The sequence below is a fragment of the Bufo bufo genome, chromosome 4 (assembly GCF_905171765.1).
Source record: "Bufo bufo chromosome 4, aBufBuf1.1, whole genome shotgun sequence".
Lineage (NCBI taxonomy): Eukaryota > Metazoa > Chordata > Amphibia > Anura > Bufonidae > Bufo > Bufo bufo.
The window spans coordinates 214062374-214084368 of NC_053392.1; the positions used below are offsets into that span (position 1 = coordinate 214062374).

General features: G+C 47.0%; 1 protein-coding gene across 1 annotated transcript in view; it reads left to right on the forward strand.

The window, feature by feature from the left end:
• Positions 1–9617: 9617 nt before the first annotated feature.
• The window catches only part of TTC14 (tetratricopeptide repeat domain 14), a 31319-nt gene continuing 18941 nt past the window's right edge, over positions 9618–21995 (forward strand). The window contains exons 1-3 of the mRNA XM_040428273.1: positions 9618–9817; positions 16025–16149; positions 21734–21933. Coding sequence (XP_040284207.1) covers positions 9627–9817; positions 16025–16149; positions 21734–21933 — 516 coding nt within the window. The 5' untranslated portion in view covers positions 9618–9626. The remainder of the gene's footprint in view (positions 9818–16024; positions 16150–21733; positions 21934–21995) is intronic.

Below are 21995 nucleotides of genomic sequence, written 5' to 3' on the forward strand. Positions count from 1 at the left end.
ATTTCAGTGTATTGCGATCTGCAGCTCAATGACATTAGTTTAATATGCCAAATGTGGCTGAGAGGTTCCCTTTAAAGGGTTAAAACTAGATAGAGAAGCCTATGGACAGAAATATACTACAAAACATGGCATGCTTAGAGCATCCTTGTATTGTCAAAAATGACAAAAGCCAAAATGCACACAGCCAGCCTTAGGCCTCTTTCACACGAGCGTGACGGATTAGGTCCGGATGCATTCAGGGTGTGTTCAGTGAAACTCGCACCATTTTGCAAGCAAGTTCACTCAGTTTTGTCTGCGATTGCGTTTAGTTGCTCAGTTTTTTCCACGCAAGTGCAATGCGTTTTGATGCGTTTTTCACGCTCGTGATAAAAAACTGAAGGTTTACAAACAACATCTCTTAGCAACCATCAGTGAAAAACGGATTCAATTCCTTTTTTTCATGAAGCCCCATTCACTTCTATGGGGCCAGGGCTGCGTGAAAAATGCAGAATATAGAACATTTTGCATAAACGCAGAACTGATACGTGAAAAAAACCACTCATGTACACAAACCCATTTAAATGAATGGGTCAGGATTCAGTGCGGGTGCTATGCGTTTACGCCATGCATTGCACCCGCGCGGAAAACTTGCTCATGTGAAAGGGGCCTTAGGGGTGTGCGACCGCACAGGGCACATTCCTCCCTACATCTGAAGGGGGCCCCAAGGGATTCTATAGTGTGTATGTATAAATTATGAATGTTTAGGGGCTATTTCAGGGTGTGCAATTTATGATATTATTAAATTCAAGGGCACAGTGCAATGTATTACCGTATCTTTGGACCATAAGACGTATCTAGGATATAGAAGAAGAAATAAGGAAAAAATAATATTTTTCAGCAGACCTCAGATCAGACCCCAAAGCTCCATCAGACCTCAAATAAAAACCCCATTCCTTCTCAGACAAGACCCCCACCAGACCCAATTCCTCCTCAGACCTCATATCAGCCCCTTATTCCTCCTCGGATAAGACCCCCAAGCTACATCAAACCTCAGATCAGACCCCCATCAGACCTCTGTATCAGACCACAATTCCTCCTTAAACATCAGATCAGACCCCTATCATACCCCAGTTCTTCCTCAGACCAGATCCCCAAGCTCCATTAGACAAAAAAAAATTATTTCTCTCTCCTGCTCTGAACTGTGTTGACACTCAACGATCGCTGGTCTTCCGCAGACCCACTGTAACGGGGAGCAGGCGATGCGCTTCCTCCTTGCGTCCTCGTCTCCATGGGGACCAGGGGGCGCGCTGAGGAGGTGTGCGCGGACGGCATCCTCCTAGCTGAAAGAGCACAATTTATCTGCTCTCAGATGGTTTGGGCTGGACTTTGGTCACATGACGCTGGCCATGTCATGTGACCTACTTGTTTTGCTATTTAAACAGGCAGCCTGCTGGCCACAGGTTGCCTGTGAATGATCTTGCTACCCTCACCAGCATTTTCATATTGTGCCTTCTGTGTGTTCTGGACCTCTGCTCTGTTTTTCACCTCGACCTTGTGACCTCCCTGGTATTGACGTTACCTCTTGGCTTCTGACTCTGGATTGTGTTTTGACTTCGTTATCAGATTGCTCCCTGTGTACCTGCGTGACCTCCTGGCTTTGACTTTGGCTTGTCTGACTCTGTTACCGTACTTCTGTTATCTTCTTAGACCCCTGCACATATCTAAGGGAGGAACTGCCGCCAAGTTGTACGCCGTCGGTTAGGACGGGCCGTGCAAGTAGGCAGTGACAGAGGTGGGGTGGAGTTTAGGGCTGCACTTATCCCTACCCTCTTTTGTGACACCCACGCTGCACTGTGACCTGAGCTTGCACAGTGTCATAGTGCACTCCTATGCAGGCTCGGACTGGCCCACAGGGGAACAGGTGAATCCCCCAGTTGGCCCCTGAGCAAGCAATGCAAAAGTGGCACATGGCAGAGTACACTGACTGTACTATGTAAAGATACTCTATGTATAGCATCTCAACCAGCCTATGTGTCCATATAAAAAGCAGAGTAGATTCTTTAACAGTCTACCCAGTTTATTATTGTAGCTAGAAGCAGGCCAGCCATTATCCTTTTTTCCAAGGGAACCACACTTTTGAAATCGCTAGGGGGTCCCTCAGACCCCATAAGCAGTCATCCTGCAGCTCTGTGAGCTAGACCCTGGTGTCAGGAATATGGATTATCGTTTAATGGCAGCTATGATTTTCATTTAATTCACCTTGGTCAGTGTACATGCAAAATAAGTTCTCACTTCAACTCTCTGCTTGTCAGATAGTGGAGGTAGTGAACTCCACAGGGGGGCCCTGCTTCAAAGCCAGCAGATAGCCGAGGACCTCTAGCAGTCCACCAGTGTTTACAACTTTTCACACTTCCATCCAGTCAGCTAGGAACCAAGCTGATGTGACAGGAAGAATCTTTCAGCATAAGGTCTAGTCCACTCCCCAGTTAAATCAAATGTAGCAGACAGCATGGAACCGGCGATTTATAAGGAATTATGAATCGCCCAGCCATCACAGACACAAACTGGATACATATTTGTGTCCCTGTGGCCACGATAAACAGGCCCGTGGTCCTAGTCTGGCGGTGGGATGCCAGGGAAGGGAGATATACATATCTCCCCACAGAAACCAAATAATGGTACCATGCTTGGCCTCTACTGGTAGCCAGAACCCAGGCAGATCTGTTGGTCCCAGAACCATCTCCCTGTGACCTTCTGGTCTGGAGCTATGAACACTAAAGGGTTTTATGGGTAATTTGCTGCCAGTCCAGAAGAGGGGGTGGACCCCTCCCAGAGGCTGAGAGGGGAGGGGCCGGCTACAGGTTAAAAGGCTTGTGCCAGCAAGCGGGCGTGTCTTTCTCTGAAGGAGGGTCACATCGTGCCATGTGTTTAGAAGGACCTGCAATCAGCTGACATCACTGCCCTCCATGTGACTACAGCAAAGGACTAATCATAACCCAAAGGAACATTCATCTACCCGGTAACTGACTTGTACTCTGTGTAATCCTGTTTGTACCATATTACCTGTATTTGTAACTTCAGACCACTGTATATATTCCTTGTGTATATTGTGTTATCTAGTGTGCCCTTAAGGCGATTAAATATATAATTTACTGGCCTGTTTGCTTCCCCGTGTCCGTGATTATCTTGCTGGCTTCGATTGTGGATTTTCTGTGACTTCTGAGGCAGCGCGGTCCAATCAAAAGAAACGCTTTCACCTGTGTGAACTGTACCCACTTCACCATTGGGACCTGCGACGCCACTAAGCAACGTACTTTTTTGAGGCTTATTTATTATTTATAAAATATATCATTTAATCTTGTGCTGTCTTGTATCTCAATCACGAATCCCCACGTCCGTGTTTCGGCCTAGTTATAAGCTACCACGGGTTGGTTTCTCACCCTATATAAAATCCCGTTAGCAGACCGGGCTTATATCAAACGAGAAGCTGGTGCCAGATTTCCCGGGCTGAGGAAGCGCTGTTTCACTGGGGCAGTGACCAAGCTCCCTCAGCTTCTTGCCTTTCTGTGACCTTGTGGACAGGAGGAGTCGGTGTAAACTGTACCAAGCTGACCTTACATGCTCCTTCGGGAGGGCGTAACGTCACGTCTTGGTAACCACTGACCATACCGTATCTCGTGAGCTTGATGTAGTCGAAGTCTGACGTCAGTCGGGGCATGAGAGGTATGGTATTCCTCACACCAGGATACTGACAAGGTCTCCAGGACAGGACGATCAGAGACACAGGCTTAGCAGCAGGCTACTACTAAAAATAAATGTGTACTGATGGAGATTTAGGGATGTGCGACTAGTGGTAAGGTAATCTTTTTATGTAGCGGTACAGTGGTCCCCCAGAATGAATTCTACTGGTGGGCCCTTGTCACCCCAGTCCGACACTGCACCTACGTGTGCTACTTCCTAATGCTCTATGCAGTCAGGACACGTGCATGCTGATGACCATGCTTCCATAATGGAAGCCCTACATTTCCCCCCCGCCCCCTGCTTTAGGGGGGGGGGGATGTGCTTTGTGCACACGGTGCATATTAGGAGGTTTTTTTTCATGTGGAAATTCAGCATTATAATACAGTACCAGCTAAGTATAAAGGATGTTACTCATCCGTGTGGACCCACTGCGTCAACTAACTGGTTTGGCTTTGGGCTAAATCATAAGGAGTTTAATTTTTGCACTCCTCTGGTATTCACTATTTAGCCCCTGTACAGGGATCTGGACTTCGCTGCACAGGGTAGTCCCAGTATAGTTGACAGCTGACTTATTGGGCACCAGGAGCTCAGGATAACAAAAAACGCACCAAAAGCACAGGTGTGGTCTGAACAGTCACTTAGACTTGATTGCTGAGGTTCAGGAAGCACACAGGAAGTGTAGATGAATGCAGACACAGGATATACTGGCTAGCAGGGTGACACACAGGCAGGAATCCAAAATACAAACAAAACTGAAAGTGCAGGATCACACATGCAGGGCGGGTCAGGACTGGAGACACACTGGATACAGAGGCAAGAGATAACACAGATGAATCACTGAAGCACTAGACTTCAATACGCCTTTGCTGGTCACCAAGGAACCTTGACACTCAGGCACCCTCTGCCTGGAGAGGGACCCCTAGCCATTGGCTGGAGAAGGATAAGCAAGCGCGCACACTGGCCCTTTAAGAGGTCCGAGATGAGCGTGTGCACCATAAGGCCTCTTTCACACGGGCGTCACGGATTTTGTCTGTGATTGCATTCCGTTGTTCAGTTTTTCCACGCGAGTGCAAAGCGGTTTAATGCGTTTTGCACGCGCGTGATTAAAAAAACTGAATGTGGTACCCAGACCCGAACCCGGACTTCTTTACTGAAGTTCGGGTTTGGGTTCGGTGTTCTGTAGATTTTATTATTTTCTATTATAACATGGTTAAAATGTCCCTTGGGGGTTAAAAAATGATTTAAAAAAATTACTCACCTCATCCACTTGATCGCGCAGCCGTTATCGTCTTCTTTCTTCTTCTTGCAGGACCTGAAAAAGAACCTGCGCTGCCGTCATCGCGCTCACCACGTGGTGAGCGCGATGACGTCAGCGCAGGTCTATTTTCATTCAGCAGGACCTGTGCTGATGTCACCACGCTCACCACGTGGTGAGCGCGATGACATCAGCGCAGGTCCTTTTGTAGGTCCTGCAAGAAGAAGAAAGAAGACGATAACGGCTGCGCGATCAAGTGGATGAGGTGAGTAATTTTTTTCAATTATTTTTTAACCCCCAATGGACATTTTACTTAGCATTCTGTATTAAAGAATGCTATTATTTACCATTATAACCATGTTATAATGGAAAATAATAAAATGAATGAACCTCATCCCTATTTATTATCATCTTCTTAGCAACCATCCATGAAAATCGCATTGCATCCGCACTTGCTTGCAGATGCAATGCGATTTTCACGCAGCCCCATTCACGCAGAAGTGATGCATGAAAAACAACGCTCATCTACACAGCCCCATTGAAATGAATAGGTCTGGATTCTGTGCGGGTGCAATGCGTTCACGTCACGCATTGCACCCGCGTGGAATTCTCGATCGTGTGAAAGGGGCCTAAGGAGACAGATACTGGAGCACTGGGCAGCAATATGGTGTTGGCAGCTTGCAGGGAATAGCTGGGGTCAGGACGCAGGACGGCATGGTGAATAGTGCTGCGTCTGCACCCACAGGATACAGCAGGACTATGACGGGCAGGGACCGTGGGCCTAACAAAAGATTTTTTTAAATCTTATGTACACACTGCAGAAATAGAACTATGGTGCAGATTTCTAAAATCTACAGTCAATTGTTTGTGTGGATTTTCAGTGCAGATTTCACCCTTAGCAATAGACAGAGATCCGGCAGTGGCGTTGCTAGGGCTGGTGTCAGGGCGCAGAGATGGGGGAGGGGCGGAAAAATGAAATTTTTTTTTTTTAAATACCCCATATTTTTGCCCCTGGGTCTTATGAGGCGAATGTTAATGAAGCGCTTCGATTTTGGAAGTGCTTCATTATTACCGGAGGACTGTACTCACCACTTCCTGGTTCTCGGCTGTCTGCTGTAAAGGACTGCGCACCATGTGACCTCACTGTGCGCAGCCTTCACAGCTGACAGCCGAGAACCAGGAAGAAGAGAGAGAGCGCTGGTGGTGAGGAGTGGCGGCATCCAGGAGCAGGAGAGTTTTTTTTTTATTAATTTTTTATTTGTGCTGGTGGCTGACCTGGGGGGGCATGATGGCTGGCCGTGGGGCAGCCGCAGCGGATCGCGGACCCATTCACTTGAATGGGTCTGCGATTCACTTGAATGGGTCTGCACTCCGTAGTGCTTCCGTAGGGTTCCGTTCCGCACCATTCTGCATCTCCGGATTTGCGGACCCATTGAAGTGAATGGGTCCACATCCGTGATGCGGAATGCCCACGGAACGGCACTCATGTATTGCGGATCCGTGTGAAAGAGGCCTTAGTAGAATCTTTATAGTTCATTATATTTTTGCAGTTTGTCTGTAAAAAATATTGGCTGTCCGTGAATTTTGATTAAATTGTCTAGAAAAAAATAAAAACTTTGGTTGGCAACTCTGATGGCCGCGCTGTGGTCGAGCACTGCAAGGCTGTACATTCTAAGGGCTCTTTCACACTTGCGTTATTGTCTTCCGGCATAGAGTTCCGTCGTCGGGGCTCTATGCCGGAAGAATCCTGATCAGGATTATCCTAATGCATTCTGAATGGAGAGAAATCCGTTCAGGATGCATCAGGATGTCTTCAGTTCCGGAACGGAACGTTTTTTGGCCGGAGAAAATACCGCAGCATGCTGCGCTTTTTGCTCCGGCCAAAAATCCGGAACACTTACCGCAAGGCCGGATCCGGAATTAATGCCCATTGTAAGGCATTGATCCGGATCCGGCCTTAAGCTAAACGTTGTTTCGGCGCATTGCCGGAGCCAACATTTAGCTTTTTCAGAGTGGTTACCATGGCTGCCGGGACGCGACGCTAAAGTCCTGACAGCCATGGTAAAGTGTAGCGGGGAGCGGGGGAGCAGTATACTTACCGTCCATGCGGCTCCCGGGGCGCTCCAGAGTGACGTCAGGGCGCCCCAAGCGCATGGATCATGTGATCGCATGGATCACGTCATCCATGCGCATGGGGCGCTCTGACGTCATTTTGGAGCGCCCCGGGAGCCGCACGGATTGTAAGTATACCGCTCCCCCGATCCCCGCTCCTACTATGGCAACCAGGACTTTAATAGCGTCCTGGGTGCCATAGTAACACTGAAAGCATTTGGAAGATGGTTCCGTCTTCAAATGCTTTCAGTACACTTGCGTTTTTCCGGATCCGGCGGGCACCTCCGGCAACGGAAGTGCATGCCGGATCCCAACAACGCAAGTGTGAAAGAGGCCTAACTAAACTAATAAAGGCTGCACTGTTTAGGCCAGGCATGCTCAACCTGCGGCCCTCCAGCTGCTGCAAAACTACAACTCCCAGCATGCCCTAATAGCTGTAGGCTGTCCAAGCAAGCTGGGAGTTGGTTTTGCAACAGCTAGAGGGCTGCTGGTTAGGGCATTCTAGGTTAAGTCAGTCTGTATTGTTATTGTATGGCTCCAGGAGAAGTATATAGTGGGCTCAGCATGCATGTTGGTGCTTGCATCCCTGGATCCGATGAAAACTGTCACGGCACTGGACGGGGTTAAAAGCAGAGTGTGCCTGGCGTGCATGCTGTACCTGCGCTCCCTGGACTTTGTGTGGCCATCATGGCCCATAAACAGGTAGGAACTAGTGTTAGGGACCACTCATAGAGGCGACCTTGACGTGGTGAGTGGCTTATTACGCTTTGGCCAAAATGTACACCAATGCCTCATTCAACATCCAGCATAGAGACAGGGCAGAGTGCTGGTTGCAGAGTGCTATTGCATTTGTATTTTGCGTTTGTATATGTATTTCGCCATAGCGATGTGCACCTGCATACAGGATTGTGCTGACTGAATCCCCCACATTTTTTCTTTGTAGTATATATTGGAGGCGTGGCGATCTCCATGCAGTCATGCACACCTGACCAGTTAGTCTGCCCTGGAGGCTGGTTTTAAAGTCAGTATAAAACTGAGTCTACTTTTACAGCGCCTACCAGTAGCCATTTGGCTCCAGGAGAAGTATATGGTGGGCTCAGCATGCATGTTGGTGCTTGCATCTCTGGATCCGATGAAAGCTGTCACGGCACCGGAAGGGGTTAAAAGCAGAGTGTGCCTGGCGTGCATGCTGTACCTGCGCTCCCTGGACTTTGTGTGGCCATCATGGCCCATAGACAGGTGGGAACTAGTGTTAGGGACCACTCATAGAGGCGACCTTGACGTGGTGAGTGGCTTATTACGCTTTGGCCAAAATGTACACCAATGCCTCATTCAACATCCAGCATAGAGGCAGGGCAGAATGCTGGTTGCAGAGTGCTATTGCATTTGTGTTTTTGCGTCTGTATTGTTATTGGCCATGTCGTATTGCTGGTGCTACAAAGCCATTAACAACGAAGACCAACTAAACAGTGCCGTCCTCATTAGTTTAATTTAAGGGGTTGTCCTGGTTCAGAGCTGAACCCGGACATACCTCCATTTTCACCCAGGCAGCCCACCTGACTTGAGCATCAGAGCAGTTCATGCTCCGATGCTCTCCTTTGCCCTGCGCTAAATCACGCAGGGCAAAGGCATTTTCAGGAGTTCCGGTGACTACCCGGGCTCTCCATGGGGCTGCCAGGAGGCCCGGTGATGTCATCGGCACTGATGGGCGGGCTGCTCTAGCCAGTAAAACGGCTAGGGAAGCGCTAAAGCACGCCCATCAGAGCCGATGACGTCACCGAACACACTGCTGGGTACAAGCCTCTGCCCGGCAGTGTGTTATTGTAAACAATAGAGCCCTTGCCCTGTGTGATCTAGTGAAGGGCAATGGAGCGCATCGGAGCATGAGATGCTAACATCAGCAGTGCTGTCTGGGTTAAATTATGGGTATGTCCGGGTTCAACTCTGAACCCGGACAACCCCTTTAAAGGAGCATTCCGAGCCAAGCACGGCACTTGGCTTCCTCCGGCACGTCAATAGAAATGAATGGAGTGGAGGCGTGCATTTCCATCTAACTGCTCCGTCCATTTCAGGGGGGCTCCACGGGGTACGGGGTCCCCATTTCCCTGATCAGATAGTTACCTCTTATCCAAATTCCCTATAGAATCTGCATGTTTTATATGTGGGTTTTAGTTGAGGATTTCCCCCTGTGGATTGCAAAGGATATAAGCGGTTATAAAAATCCACACCGCAGGTCAATTTTTGCACAGCTTTTTTTTATGCTGAATGTGCATAGAAAATGAAAGGTGGGATCTGATTGGTTGCAATGGGAACTTTACATCAGGTTTGATAAATCTCCCTAAAGTGCTATTTTCTACACACAACAGTCCTAAGAGGCGCAGTTTGTAGGTTACTTTAGAGGTACTGTTTATAGGAGTGCTTTCTTATCAAGGGCTGACACAATGAAGCTTCCGAGCTGGGGGAGGGTCAGACCTTGCAGTCAGCACCGCCCTCCTCTCTCTCTCACTCCCAGTCACGTGGCGCGCCTAGGTCCGGTCACATGGTGATGACGTCACCCCCTCGCCCGGACTCCAGGGTGTTATGTGTGGTGGTGGTCATGGACAAGGACCTGGTGCGGCAGTGCCTCAGTTACCACGGTCCTACTCTGCTGTCCTTGGTAAAGAGTGAGCAGCATGAGCACGCCGGCTTCAGGCAGCTGCTGGGGGAGCTCTCCAAGTGGCCGCAGTACAGGTAATCCCCGGAGCCGCAGGCCATCCATTGCTTGCTAAACTTTGCTCCCATGTGTGGAGCTGTTCCTATATAGCTCTGCCAGTGGGCTAAACATAGAACTTCCCTGTAACTCAGAGATTAGTGGGTGACAGCTCTGGGAGTCCCTCACCTGTTTGCACCCTACAATGGATTTTAAAGGGGATGTCCATTATCTAAAAGATTTTAGGGGTGGCCAGGCATGGGCATCTTGCCACCTGTGTACATGCATGTTACCACTGACGCCACACAGTGACGTGTGGAGGACGGTACGGGACCCCTGAGAGCCAGACAGGTAGAAGTAGGTTGAATGTTGACCAGCAGGTTTGTTTCCCAGACACGGCCATACGCGTTTTACTCCATATTGTTCTTACTGCCCATACGTGTTCAATGGACGAAAGATCTTTCTTCCATTAGACGAAAAATATTAAAGGGGTTGTCCGGGTTCAGAGCTGAACCTGGACATACCATTATTTTTACCCTGGCAGCATCCCTGAGGCTAGCATCGGAGCATCTCGTGCTCCGATGCGCTCCCTTGTCCTGCGCTAGATCGCGCAGGGCAAGGGCTATTTTGTTTATCATAACACACTGCCGGGCGGAGGCTTCTGCCCGACAGTGTTTAGCGGGCTTTAGTGCTGCCCTAGCCGTTTTACTGGCTAGGGCAGCGCTAAATCCTGCCCATCAGTTCCAGTGACGTCACTGGGCTTCCTGTCAGCCCCATGGAGAGCCCAGTTCGTCACCGGAACTCCTAAAAATGCCTTTGCCCTGCACGATTTAGCGCAGAGCAAAGGACAGCATCGGAGCATGAACTGCTCCGATGCTCAGGGGGGCTGCCTGGGTGAAAATGGAGGTATGTCCGGGTTCATCTCTGAACCTGGACAACCCCTTTGAGGCTCCATTCACACATCCGTGTGTGTTTTGCGGATCCGCAAAACACGGACAGCGGCAATGTGCGTTCCGCATTTTGCGGACCGCACATTGCCGGCACTAAGAGAATATGCCTATTCTTGTCTGCTATTGCGGACAAGAATAGGACATGTTCTTTCTTTTTTTCAGGATCGGAAGTGCGGGTTCGCAATTCCAGATCGGGGCCGCACGGGATGTATGGGTCCGCAATTACGTTCCGCAAAATGCGGAATGGAATTGCGGATGTGTGAATGGAGCCTAAACATGAGCTCTTTGTTTTCAGACGATAACGCTCTGTCATTGGTTGGCTAAAATGATCGTTTATTGTTAATTTCACCCGATGAATGTTTGTTTTTGGGTTACATTTGTCCGATTTGGTCAACTTTAGGGTCCATTCACACAATTGTATTTCTGGTTCCTCATCTGTTCCCCAATTTTGTGGAACGGGTGAGGACCCATTCATTTCAATGGGGCACCAAAAGATATGGACAGCGGACCGTGTGCTGTCCGCATCCGTAGTTCTGCTGCTTCGGAAAAAAGATAGAGCATGTCCTATTCTTGGCCGCAATCGCTGGCCATGTGTGGGATCACACAGCCGGTATCCGTGTTTTGCGGATCTGCAATTTGGGGACTGCAAAACACTTGCGGTCATGTGAATGTGCCCTAGACTAATGTGTATGGCCACCTTAAAGGGGTTTTCTGAGACTTTAATACTGATGACCTATCCTCAGAATAGGTCATCAGTAGGGTTGCATGGGGTATCGAAATTTCGATACCCAATTGATACTTTTGTGCCAGTATCGATTCGGTACTGGGATTTGCGTTATTGCGATACTAGGCTGCGCTGCTGCCTCCCTCCTATGACGTGGCCGCCACTGAAACCATTGAAAAGAGCGGGCTCTGAAGCTGCCCGCACCACTGCTACCAATAAATGTGCGGCTAATTAAAGCAGGAGGCGGGACGGGGGAGGTAATAAACTGCTGCGCCGTCTGAGCTAGTGAGCTCGGCGAACAGCAGCAGCCGCTCCTCCTGAGTGTCCTGTCCTTTGCTCCTCAGCTCCAGCCCGGGCCCCAGAGTCGGTGTGCCCTGAGCAGCCAGCATAGCAGGTACCCCACCCCCACACAGTGCAAGACTGATTAGCCTGTAAACAAAACATGTATCAGGCAGCCAGTAAGATTGGGGTTAATGTGACTCATTAACCCCAATCTTGCCACTGCCATGTTTTAAACTTGATAGAGGTCAGTTATTTTTAATGTCCGACTGGGCACATGCTTTTGGACTGGACCCCATGTGCCTCATATTAAGGCCTCTTGCACACGAACATATTTTTTTTCCGTGTCCGCTCATTTTTTTTCTTTTTGTTTGTTTTTCGGACCGTATGCGGAACCATTCATTTCAATGGGTCCGCAAAAAAAAACTGAAGTTACTCCGTGTGTATTCCGTTTCCCTATGTCCGTATTTCCGTTCCGCAAAAAAATAGAACATGTCCTATTATTGTCCTCATCACGGACAAGGATAGGACTGTTCTATTAGGGTCCAGCGGTTCCGTTCTGCAAAATACGGAATGCACACGGTTGTCATCCGTATTTTTTGTGGACCGCAAAATACATACTACCGTGTGCAAGAGGCCTAATAGTAAGTGACCCCCAAAGTACCATCTTACATAATGGGCAACATTGGGTTAATGTGAGTTACAGAATACAGGCCACTTATTAATATGAGGCACATGGATTGGAAGTCAAAGTTCATAAGACTGTGCAAATAGGAAGTGACTGTTCATGTAGCTTATGCATTAAACCCATGTTGGCCATTATGCAAGGATATGGATACTGGATAGGGGTATTATGAGGCACATGGGGGTTTTATCACTAGGAATGGTTGGACCTGTGCCTCACATTAACCCCATCATGTATTACTTTAACAGCTTCCAATTGGAGCCATGGCATCCAGGATGGTTGGCATGGCAGCCAAGACTCTACTGAAGCCCTGGCTGCCATGGTAAGCTCCCTGCTGCAGTGTGCACAAAGCCCAGGGCAGCAGGGAGAGAGTAAAGTCCTATTCACCCTAATAGAAATCTATCAGGGTGAATAGGGCAAGGGATCAAAAGATCCAAGGTTCTAGCCCCTAAGGGGGGAAATAATTATTAAATAAAAACAAAACACCAAAATATTAAAAGTTTAAATCCCCCCCTTTCCCAATTTTACATATAAAATATATAAACAATATATAAAAATATTTAAAAAATATCTCCTATGCAGTGAACGCCGTAACAGAAAAATATAAAAACCGAGCAATTAGAATTTTTTTTTAGTCACCTTGTCCCCCCAAAAAATAGGATAGGACTGTTCTATTATGGGCCGGACGTTCCATAAAATGCGGAATGCACGCAGCTTTTTTTTTTTTTTTTTTTCTGAGTGGTATCGAGGATCGCAATACTTTTTCATGGTATCGAAATTGAATCAAAATTTTGGTATTGTGACAACCCTAGTCATCAGTACCTGATCAGTGGTGGTCCAGTACTCCTGTTTCTCTTCCTGTCCTCTGCTGCGGTCTATGGTCCATGCCGATCTGATATTGTTGAATGGCGCTGAGCATAATGCCAAGCAAAACCTTTTTAAGTCAAATAAATAGCTGGCAGCGGTGACGTGCATGTAGATGGCTTGTCACACTGCTAGAGAGGGCGGGAGTATCATTTATTAATTTTTTCCCCCAGCCCTTTCTAGGCCACCCCTTAAAAAAAAAAAAAATTCTGACAAACCCTTCAAACATAAGTACGTTTTTAGCTCTCGTTGGGGTCAAAAACATTTTAGTATACTTATAGGGATCCATCTCCATTTCAGCACCACTCCTGCCCACTGATCACCTCCGCCGTTGTACGTCAGACAACGTCTGACCCCCACTGATCAGATACTGATGACCTATCCAGAGAATAGGTCATCAGTATTAATGTCTCGAAAAACCCCTTTAATAAAGACCCTAGGTGCACTAGTTAGGCCTAATAGCCCCTTGCAAGGCGCTGGCTAGGGTTAATAAGCGCCTGGATGGGTTCTGGAGTGAATTAACAGCAGGCAGTTATAGCCAAGTGATAAGGTAAAGGCTCAGAGATCACTTTATTGGACTGTGGCAGATTTGGCTATTCTGTAATTGTGTAGGCTTGAGCAAATAGAACGTCCTATTCTTGTCTGTTTTGCAGACAATAGGCATTTTGACAAAGGGGCCTGTGGAATTTGTGGGATGCACACGGCTTGTATCCTAATTTTGCACTTTCGCGGTTTGTGGACCACATAATTCATACCGTCATGTGCATGAGGCTTAACAAAGCTCCTTACTGGCTGCCTACCCTTGACTGTGATCAGCAGGTATGGAGCTTTTTTTTATCAGGCAGCAGAGGTATTGCTGGCTGGCTGCCTGTGCCATTCACATCACACAGGGCTCTCATTAATAGGGGTGAAGGTTTCAGGCGTATTAATACGCATGAGACTTTTATTCAGAGAGTAAAATTGCCTGTACAGATGTTATGACCTCTGACCCTGTTATCACTAAAAGCAAAGGGCCCTTTACACGGACCGAGAATCGCACAGATGTGCGCCGTTATCCTGCACATGCGCCCTGGATCGACAGGTCAGCATGCGCGAGATTACGGCGCATCATCGGCGATGAGGAGTGAATAATTAGCAGTAGGGCGGCGCTGGGCTACGAAATAAGGGGCGCGGCTGGGCACAAACTGCCGGAGAGACAGCCCCTTTGCTCACATTAGTAAGGTAATTGGCATATAATTGGCATATAAATCTGATTTTTATCAAAAATGAAAGGACAGGTAGGGGTAAAACTACTATATTTTTAATTAGATAATGGAGACTGATAGGATGATATGAACAGCTGTATATCGAAAACCTTTAAAGGCTATGTACACCTTTTGGACTCCAATTTTTTTTTTTTATATGATTGCATTTAACTTTTGGCTAAAAAACATATTTTCAATTGGCCTTTATTAAAAATATTGAGCTGTTCTGTCACAAAGGGTTAACAGTTTTTCTAACTGTGTGACTGGTACTTTCACCTTTCACTTTGTGCTGATCATCTAATTACCCTTATTTCTAAACTACTAAGAGGTCATAAACACTTAAGCCACATTCTTATCAGTAAGATAAGGATTGAGCTATAATGAGTGTTTATGATGTGAGAGAGCAGATATAAGGAATCCCTCTGCTCCTCAGATGACTGAAAAGACAAAAAATCCACAAGCAGCTAGTAGAGCATGTCAGCTCTGTACACAAAACAGGATTCCATATTGTTAATAAAGACCAATTGAAAAAATGATTTTTAGCTCAAAATAAAATGCAATAATTAGGGTGTACATAGGATCTGTCATATTGAATCTTGCCTTGCCCTTTGAGAGAGAGATCAGCAGTGCCAGAGGTGTGTTGACACCGCTTATCTAAGGCCTCTTGCCAACGAACGTAAGGGCTCCGTGCCCGTGTTGCGTACCGCATACGGCAGTTCCGCAATACACGGGTCACCAGCCGTGTGCATTCCGCATCACGGATAACGGACCAATCCACTTGAATGGCTCCGCAAATCCGGAGATGCGGTACGAAACGGAAGCACTACGGAATGCTTCCGTGGTGTTCCGTTCCGTGCTTCCGTTGTGCAAAAAATAGAACTTGTTCTATTTTTTTTTTGTGGAACGGACGGATCGCTGATCCCATTCAAGTGAATGGGTCCGCGATCCGCATACGGCTACCCACGGTCGGTGCTCGTGCATTGTGGACCACAGCATGGGCACGGAGCCCTTACGTTCGTGGGCAAGAGGTATTATTTCAATGAAAAACAATCACATATATGCAGCTTGATTTCAGGTGGAAGTATTATGGCCCGGTGCGGAAGCTGTATACATAGTCCCAGCATCAGGAGTGGATCCTCTCCTGTAAGAGCAGGAAAACCCTGACTGCAAGATACTTTGAAAGGCCGATGGTATCTAAGCCTGGCCTTAGCTAATATGCACATCCTGCACTGGGCCACAATACACTTGTGTGACACAGGTGTGCAATTTTGTTGGTGAAAGAAAATCACAAGGTGCCCGCAGCTGTGTGAGGTCAATGCCACTATGCCAGACTACCACCCCCCACAGCTCAGCCTCCTGGACCGTCAGGTTCACGCAGCACAGTTTTAATAGCAAAGTTGAAGCTTTCCTCTATTATTTCTCATTTAGAACCCACTCCTCATTTTAACTTGCACTGACTGGACTTCATATATCAGTTTTACCACATTTTTGTCTTCTCGCAGGAAGGAAAGGAATCTCGACAACATTGAAGTTCAGCAGTTTATTGCAAGGAAGGCAGATCTGCTCTTTGCTCTTTCATGGAAATCTAATGTTCGAGAAAAAGCCGAATCGCAGGAATCATCAGAAGGTATGTTCATGTTTGATACATTTTCCCCTGAGCTTCTTTTAGCCTATAAGCATAGAAGAATGCCCTTCCATAGATTACACTTTCTTGCACATGAATCTATGGTGCATGAACCTTATTGTACACTGCTCAAAAAAAAAAGGGAACACAAAAATAACACATCCTAGATCTGAATTAATTAAATATTCTTCTGAAATACTTTGTTCTTTACATAGTTGAATGTGCTGACAACAAAATCACACAAAAATAAAAAAATGGAAATCAAATTGTTCAACCCATGGAGGTCTGGATTTGGAGTCACACTCAAAATTAAAGTGGAAAAACACACTACAGGCTAATTCAACTTTGATGTAATGTCCTTAAAACAAGTCAAAATGAGGCTCAGTAGTGTGTGTGGCCTCCACGTGCCTGTATTACCTCCCTACAACGCCTGTGCATGCTCCTGATGAGGTGGCGGACGGTCTCCTGAGGGATCTCCTCCCAGACCTGGACTAAAGCATCTGCCAACTCCTGGACAGTCTGTTGGTGGATATAGCGAGACATGATGTCCCAGATGTGCTCAATTGGATTCAGGTCTGGGGAACGGGCGGGCCAGTCCATAGCATCAATGCCTTCGGTGTTGGGCTGTAAGCACAACCCCCACCTGTGGACGTCGGGCCCTCATATCACCCTCATGGAGTCTGTTTCTGACCGTTTGAGCAGACACATGCACATTTGTGGCCTGCTGGAGGTCATTTTGCAGGGCTCTGGCAGTGCTCCTCCTGTTCCTCCTTGCACAAAGGCGGATGTAGCGGTCCTGCTGCTGGGTTGTTGCCCTCCTACGGCCTCCTCCACGTCTCCTGATGTACTGGCCTGTCTCCTGGTAGTGCCTTCATGCTCTGGACACTACGCTGACAGACACAGCAAACCTTCTTGCCACAGCTCGCATTGATGTGCCATCCTGGATAAGCTGCACTACCTGAGCCACTTGTGTGGGTTGTAGACTCCGTCTCATGCTACCACTAGAGTGAAAGCACCGCCAGCATTCAAAAATGACCAAAACATCAGCCAGGAAGCATGGGAACTGAGAAGTGGTCTGTGGTCACCACTTGTAGAACCACTCCTTTATTGGGGGTGTCTTGCTAATTGCCTATAATTTCCACCTGTTGTCTATCCCATTTGCACAACAGCATGTGAAATTGATTGTCACTCAGTGTTGCTTCCTAAGTGGACAGTTTGATTTCACAGAAGTGTGATTGACTTGGAGTTACATTGTGTTGTTTAAGTGTTCCCTTTATTTTTTTTGAGCAGTGTATTTGAAGGCTTATTCCCATCTTAGTTGTTCGTGGCTGAGATCGGAATACCCATTGTATGCAGCACCCAGGGGTGCTGGGGGCTCTCCATCATCCAGCTGACTGCTATACTGTATGCATAGCTCCAATTCGTTTGTAAGGGAATTGCAGAAACAGTGTGTCAGAGCCCGCTTGGCTGTTTCCTTAAAGGGGTATTCCCATCACAGACAAAGGGGGAATATCGCTAGGATATGCCCCCATTGTCTGATAGGTGCTGGACCCGCACCTACAATGAGAACAGAGCGGGGAAAGGAATAGAGGGCGCAATGCGCATGCGCAGCCCCCCTCCATTCATTTCTATGGGGCCGCCGAAAATAGCTGAGCTACGGCTGGGCTATTTCAGTCTGCCCCATAGAAATGAATGGGAGCAGGGGTCGCGCGTGTGCGGTGCACTCCTATTCACTTCTATGGGAGCAGCGCTTGGTGGTGGACGGACCCTGGGAAATCCGGGGTCCTCCAGCCACAGCTCTCCCCGCTCTATTCTCGTTGTAGGTGCAGGTCCCAGAGGTGGGACCTGCACCTATCAGACAATGGGGCATATCCTAGCGATATGCCCCCATTGTCTGTGATGGGAATACCCCTTTAACCAAGTCCACTGTGTATTGAACGGCATGGATGGGGATAACCGTTTAAGAGGTTTATGCTATGAAATCAGCTTATCCACAGGGTAGGGAAAAAGCATCTGAGCTATGGTGGTCCAAATACTAGTTCCCCCACCAATCATGATAAGGGCAGTCCCATGCGTAGGTATGAATGGAGCAACATGTTTAGCCTGTGTGCTGCTGCATTCCTTCTGTATGGGACTGCTGGAGAGGGATAAGTTGCATGGGACTGCTGTTCTCATAATCAGTATGGGTCCCATAGGTCGGATCCCCACAGATCAGACACTTATCTCATATCCTATGATTGGGGGATAAGTGGACTTCAGGGCACAACTCCTTTAAAGGGGTATTCCGATATTTTAATATTAATGGCCTATCCTTCAATATCAGATTGGCTGAGGTTATACAACCCGTTCTGGTGCCGAAACTACACAGCTCCCACCACTCTGTAGTAGACGGTGCTGGTTACTGCAGCACTGCTTCCACTGAAAGGGATCCTGTCACCATGAAAATGCTAAATAATCTGCAGGCAGCAGGTTATAGAGCAGGAGGAGCTGAGCAGATATTATAGTTTTGTAAGAAAATATTCAGTAAAACTTGTATTTCATTCATTTATATTCCTCCTGATTCTGGGCTGTGAAGTCACTGAAGAGGTCCTATCAGTGATTGACAGCCTTCCCTTTATGACTGTGTATACATAGCTGCCAATCACTGATAGGACCACCTCTTGGACTTTAAAGCCCAGAATGAGCAGAGATATAAATGAATAAATTATAAGTTATACTGAAAATTTTGCGACAAAACTATATATCAGTCTTCTGCTTCTCCTGCTCTATAACATGTTGCCTTCACCCAGCTCAACGTGACTTGTTCCTTTTTAAGCTATTGGGAGCAGTTCTGCAGTAACCGGCTTTGTCCACTATACGGTGGAGGGAGCTATGTAGTTCATGCGCCAGTGCCAATTGTGTGAAGGCAGCCCAACGAGTGTTTAAAGTGACCGTATCAGTCAAGTATAAATTAATGTTCAGTTTTTATTTGGTAGAAGTTTTGGAGATTCTGTCCCATGAATAGTAACAAGTGTGATATCCCCACCTTTTTCTTTGTATCCCTTAACTCCTTGCTGCAGTTGAGGTAATAGTATGTTGGTGGCCTTAGGTAGTTGGTGAACCTTGATGGGAGGATACCTGTAATATAGCTACACTCCTGCTGAAGCTCTCTTGAGCTTGATTCAGGTACTGTACAAGATGGTTGTGATCACATAACTGTACAGACATTCTGGGGAGTCTTTGGTAGAAGCCTGGCATATCAGTGTATCGTTCCTTATCTTCTAGTCAAAAACCTATGACAAGCATAATGTACCTAGGGATTACCTACAGTCAGGTCCATAAATATGGGGACATCAACACAATTGTAAAATTTTTGACTCTATACACCACCACAATGGATTTGAAATGAAACACAAGATGTGCTTTAACTGCAGACTGTCAGCTTTAATTTGAGGGTATTTACATCCAAATCAGGTGAACGGTGTAAGAATTACAACAGTTTGCATATGTGCCTCCCACTTGTTAAGGGGCCAAAACTAATGGGACAATTGGCTTCTCAGCTGTTCCATGGCCAGGTGTGTGCTATTCCCTCATTATCCCAATTATAATGAGCAGATAAAAGGTCCAGAGTTCATTTCAAGTGTGCTATTTTCATTTTGAATCTGTTGCTGTCAACTCTCAAGATGAGATCCAAAGAGCTGTCACTATCAGTGAAGCAAGCCATCATTAGGCTGAAAAAACAAAACAAACCCATCAGAGAGATAGCAAAAACATTAGGCGTGGCCAAAACAGCTGTTTGGAACATTCTTAAAAAGAAGGAACGCACCGGTGAGCTCCGCAACACCAAAAGACCCGGAAGACCACAGAGAACAACTGTGGTGGATGACCGAAGAATTCTTTCCCTGGTGAAGAAAACACCCTTCACAACAGTTGGCCAGATCAAGAACACTCTCCAGGAGGTAGGTGTATGTGTGTCAAAGTCAACAATCAAGAGAAAACTTCACCAGAGTGAATACAGAGGGTTCACCACAAGATGTAAACCATTGGTGAGCCTCAAAAACAGGAAGGCCAGATTAGAGTTTGCCAAACGACATCTAAAAAAGCCTTCACAGTTCTGGAACAACATCCTATGGACAGATGAGACCAAGATCAACTTGTACCACAGTGATGGGAAGAGAAGAGCATGGTGAAGGAAAGGAACTGCTCATGATCCTAAGCATACCACCTCATCAGTGAAGCATGGTGGTGGTAATGTCATGGCATGGGCATGTATGGCTGCCAATGGAACTGGTTCTCTTGTATTTATTGATGATGTGATTGCTGACAAAAGCAGCAGGATGAATTCTGAAGTGTTTCGGGCAATATTATCTGCTCATATTCAGCCAAATGCTTCAGAACTCATTGAACGGCGCTTTACAGTGCAGATTTAAAAATGACCCAAAGCATACTGCAAAAGCAACCAAAGAGTTTTTTTAAGGGAAAGAAGTGGAATGTTATGCAATGGCCAAGTCAATCACCTGACCTGAATCCGATTGAGCATGTATTTCACTTGCTGAAGACAAAACTGAGGGGAAAATGTCCCAAAAACAAGCAGAAACTGAAGACAGTTGCAGTAGAGGCCTGGCAGAGCATCACCAGGGATGAAACCCAGCGTCTGGTGATGTCTATGCGTTCCAGACTTCAGGCTGTAATTGACTGCAAAGGATTTGCAACCAAGTATTAAAAAGTGAAAGTTTGATTTATGATGATTATTCTGTCCCATTACTTTTGGTTCCTTAACAAGTGAGAGGCACATATGCAAACTGTTGTAATTCCTACACCGTTCACCTGATTTGGATGTAAATACCCTCAAATTATAGCTGACAGTCTGCAGGTAAAGCACATCTTGTTTGTTTCATTTCGAATCCATTGTGGTGGTGTATAGAGCCATAAATGTTAGATTTGCGTCGATGTCCCAATATTTATGGACCTGACTGTACATGTGGTTGACTTAAATGGGTATTCCCATCACATACAATGGGGGCATATCACTAGGATATGCCCCCATTGTCTCATAGGTGCGGGTCCCACCTCTGGTACCTGCACCTACAACGAGAATGGAGCGGAGAGAGCTGTGGCTGGAGGACCCCGGATTTCCCAGGGTCGGTCCACCACCAAGCGCTGCTCCCATAGAAGTAAATGGGAGTGCACCGCACACGCGCGGCCCCTGCTCCCCATTCATTTCTATGTAGCAGACGGAAATAGCCGGGATAGCGCTCGGCTATTTTCGGCGGCCCCATAGAAATGAATGGAGAGCTGTGCATGCGCAGTACGCCCTCAGTTCATTTCCCCGCTCCGTTCTCATTGTGGATGCGGGTCCCAGAGGTGGGACCCGCACCTATCAGACAATGAGGGCATATCCTAGCGATATGCCCCCATTGTCTGATGTGGCAAAACCTCTTTAGAATCGAAGGATTTTGCCAGTGCTGCCCTTTTTATGATTTTGGTAGCCGTATACATAGATTAATGAACTGATTGCAGCAGTTTAGGCTTCATTGTTTTCTAACTAGACTGTCCACGTTATGTCATCTGAGATCTGCAGCTAACACTTCTGTATTTTGCCCTGCAGGTTGTTATGCGGTCATGCCCCCTTTGGAGCAGTTCATGGAGGTCCCCAGTGGTCAGAAAAGTGAATTGTTCTTTAGAGATGTTGAACGCGGGGACGTTGTTGTTGGGAAAATAACTTCGATTCGTGATTTTGGATTCTTCATGGTGCTGATCTCCATGGGCAGTGGCATTTTGAGAGACCTCGAACCATTAGAAATAAGTGTAGGTATTTATGGCGCTATGTTCCATGCTGTTTAATTGACAGGGTACACTTACCTATAAGG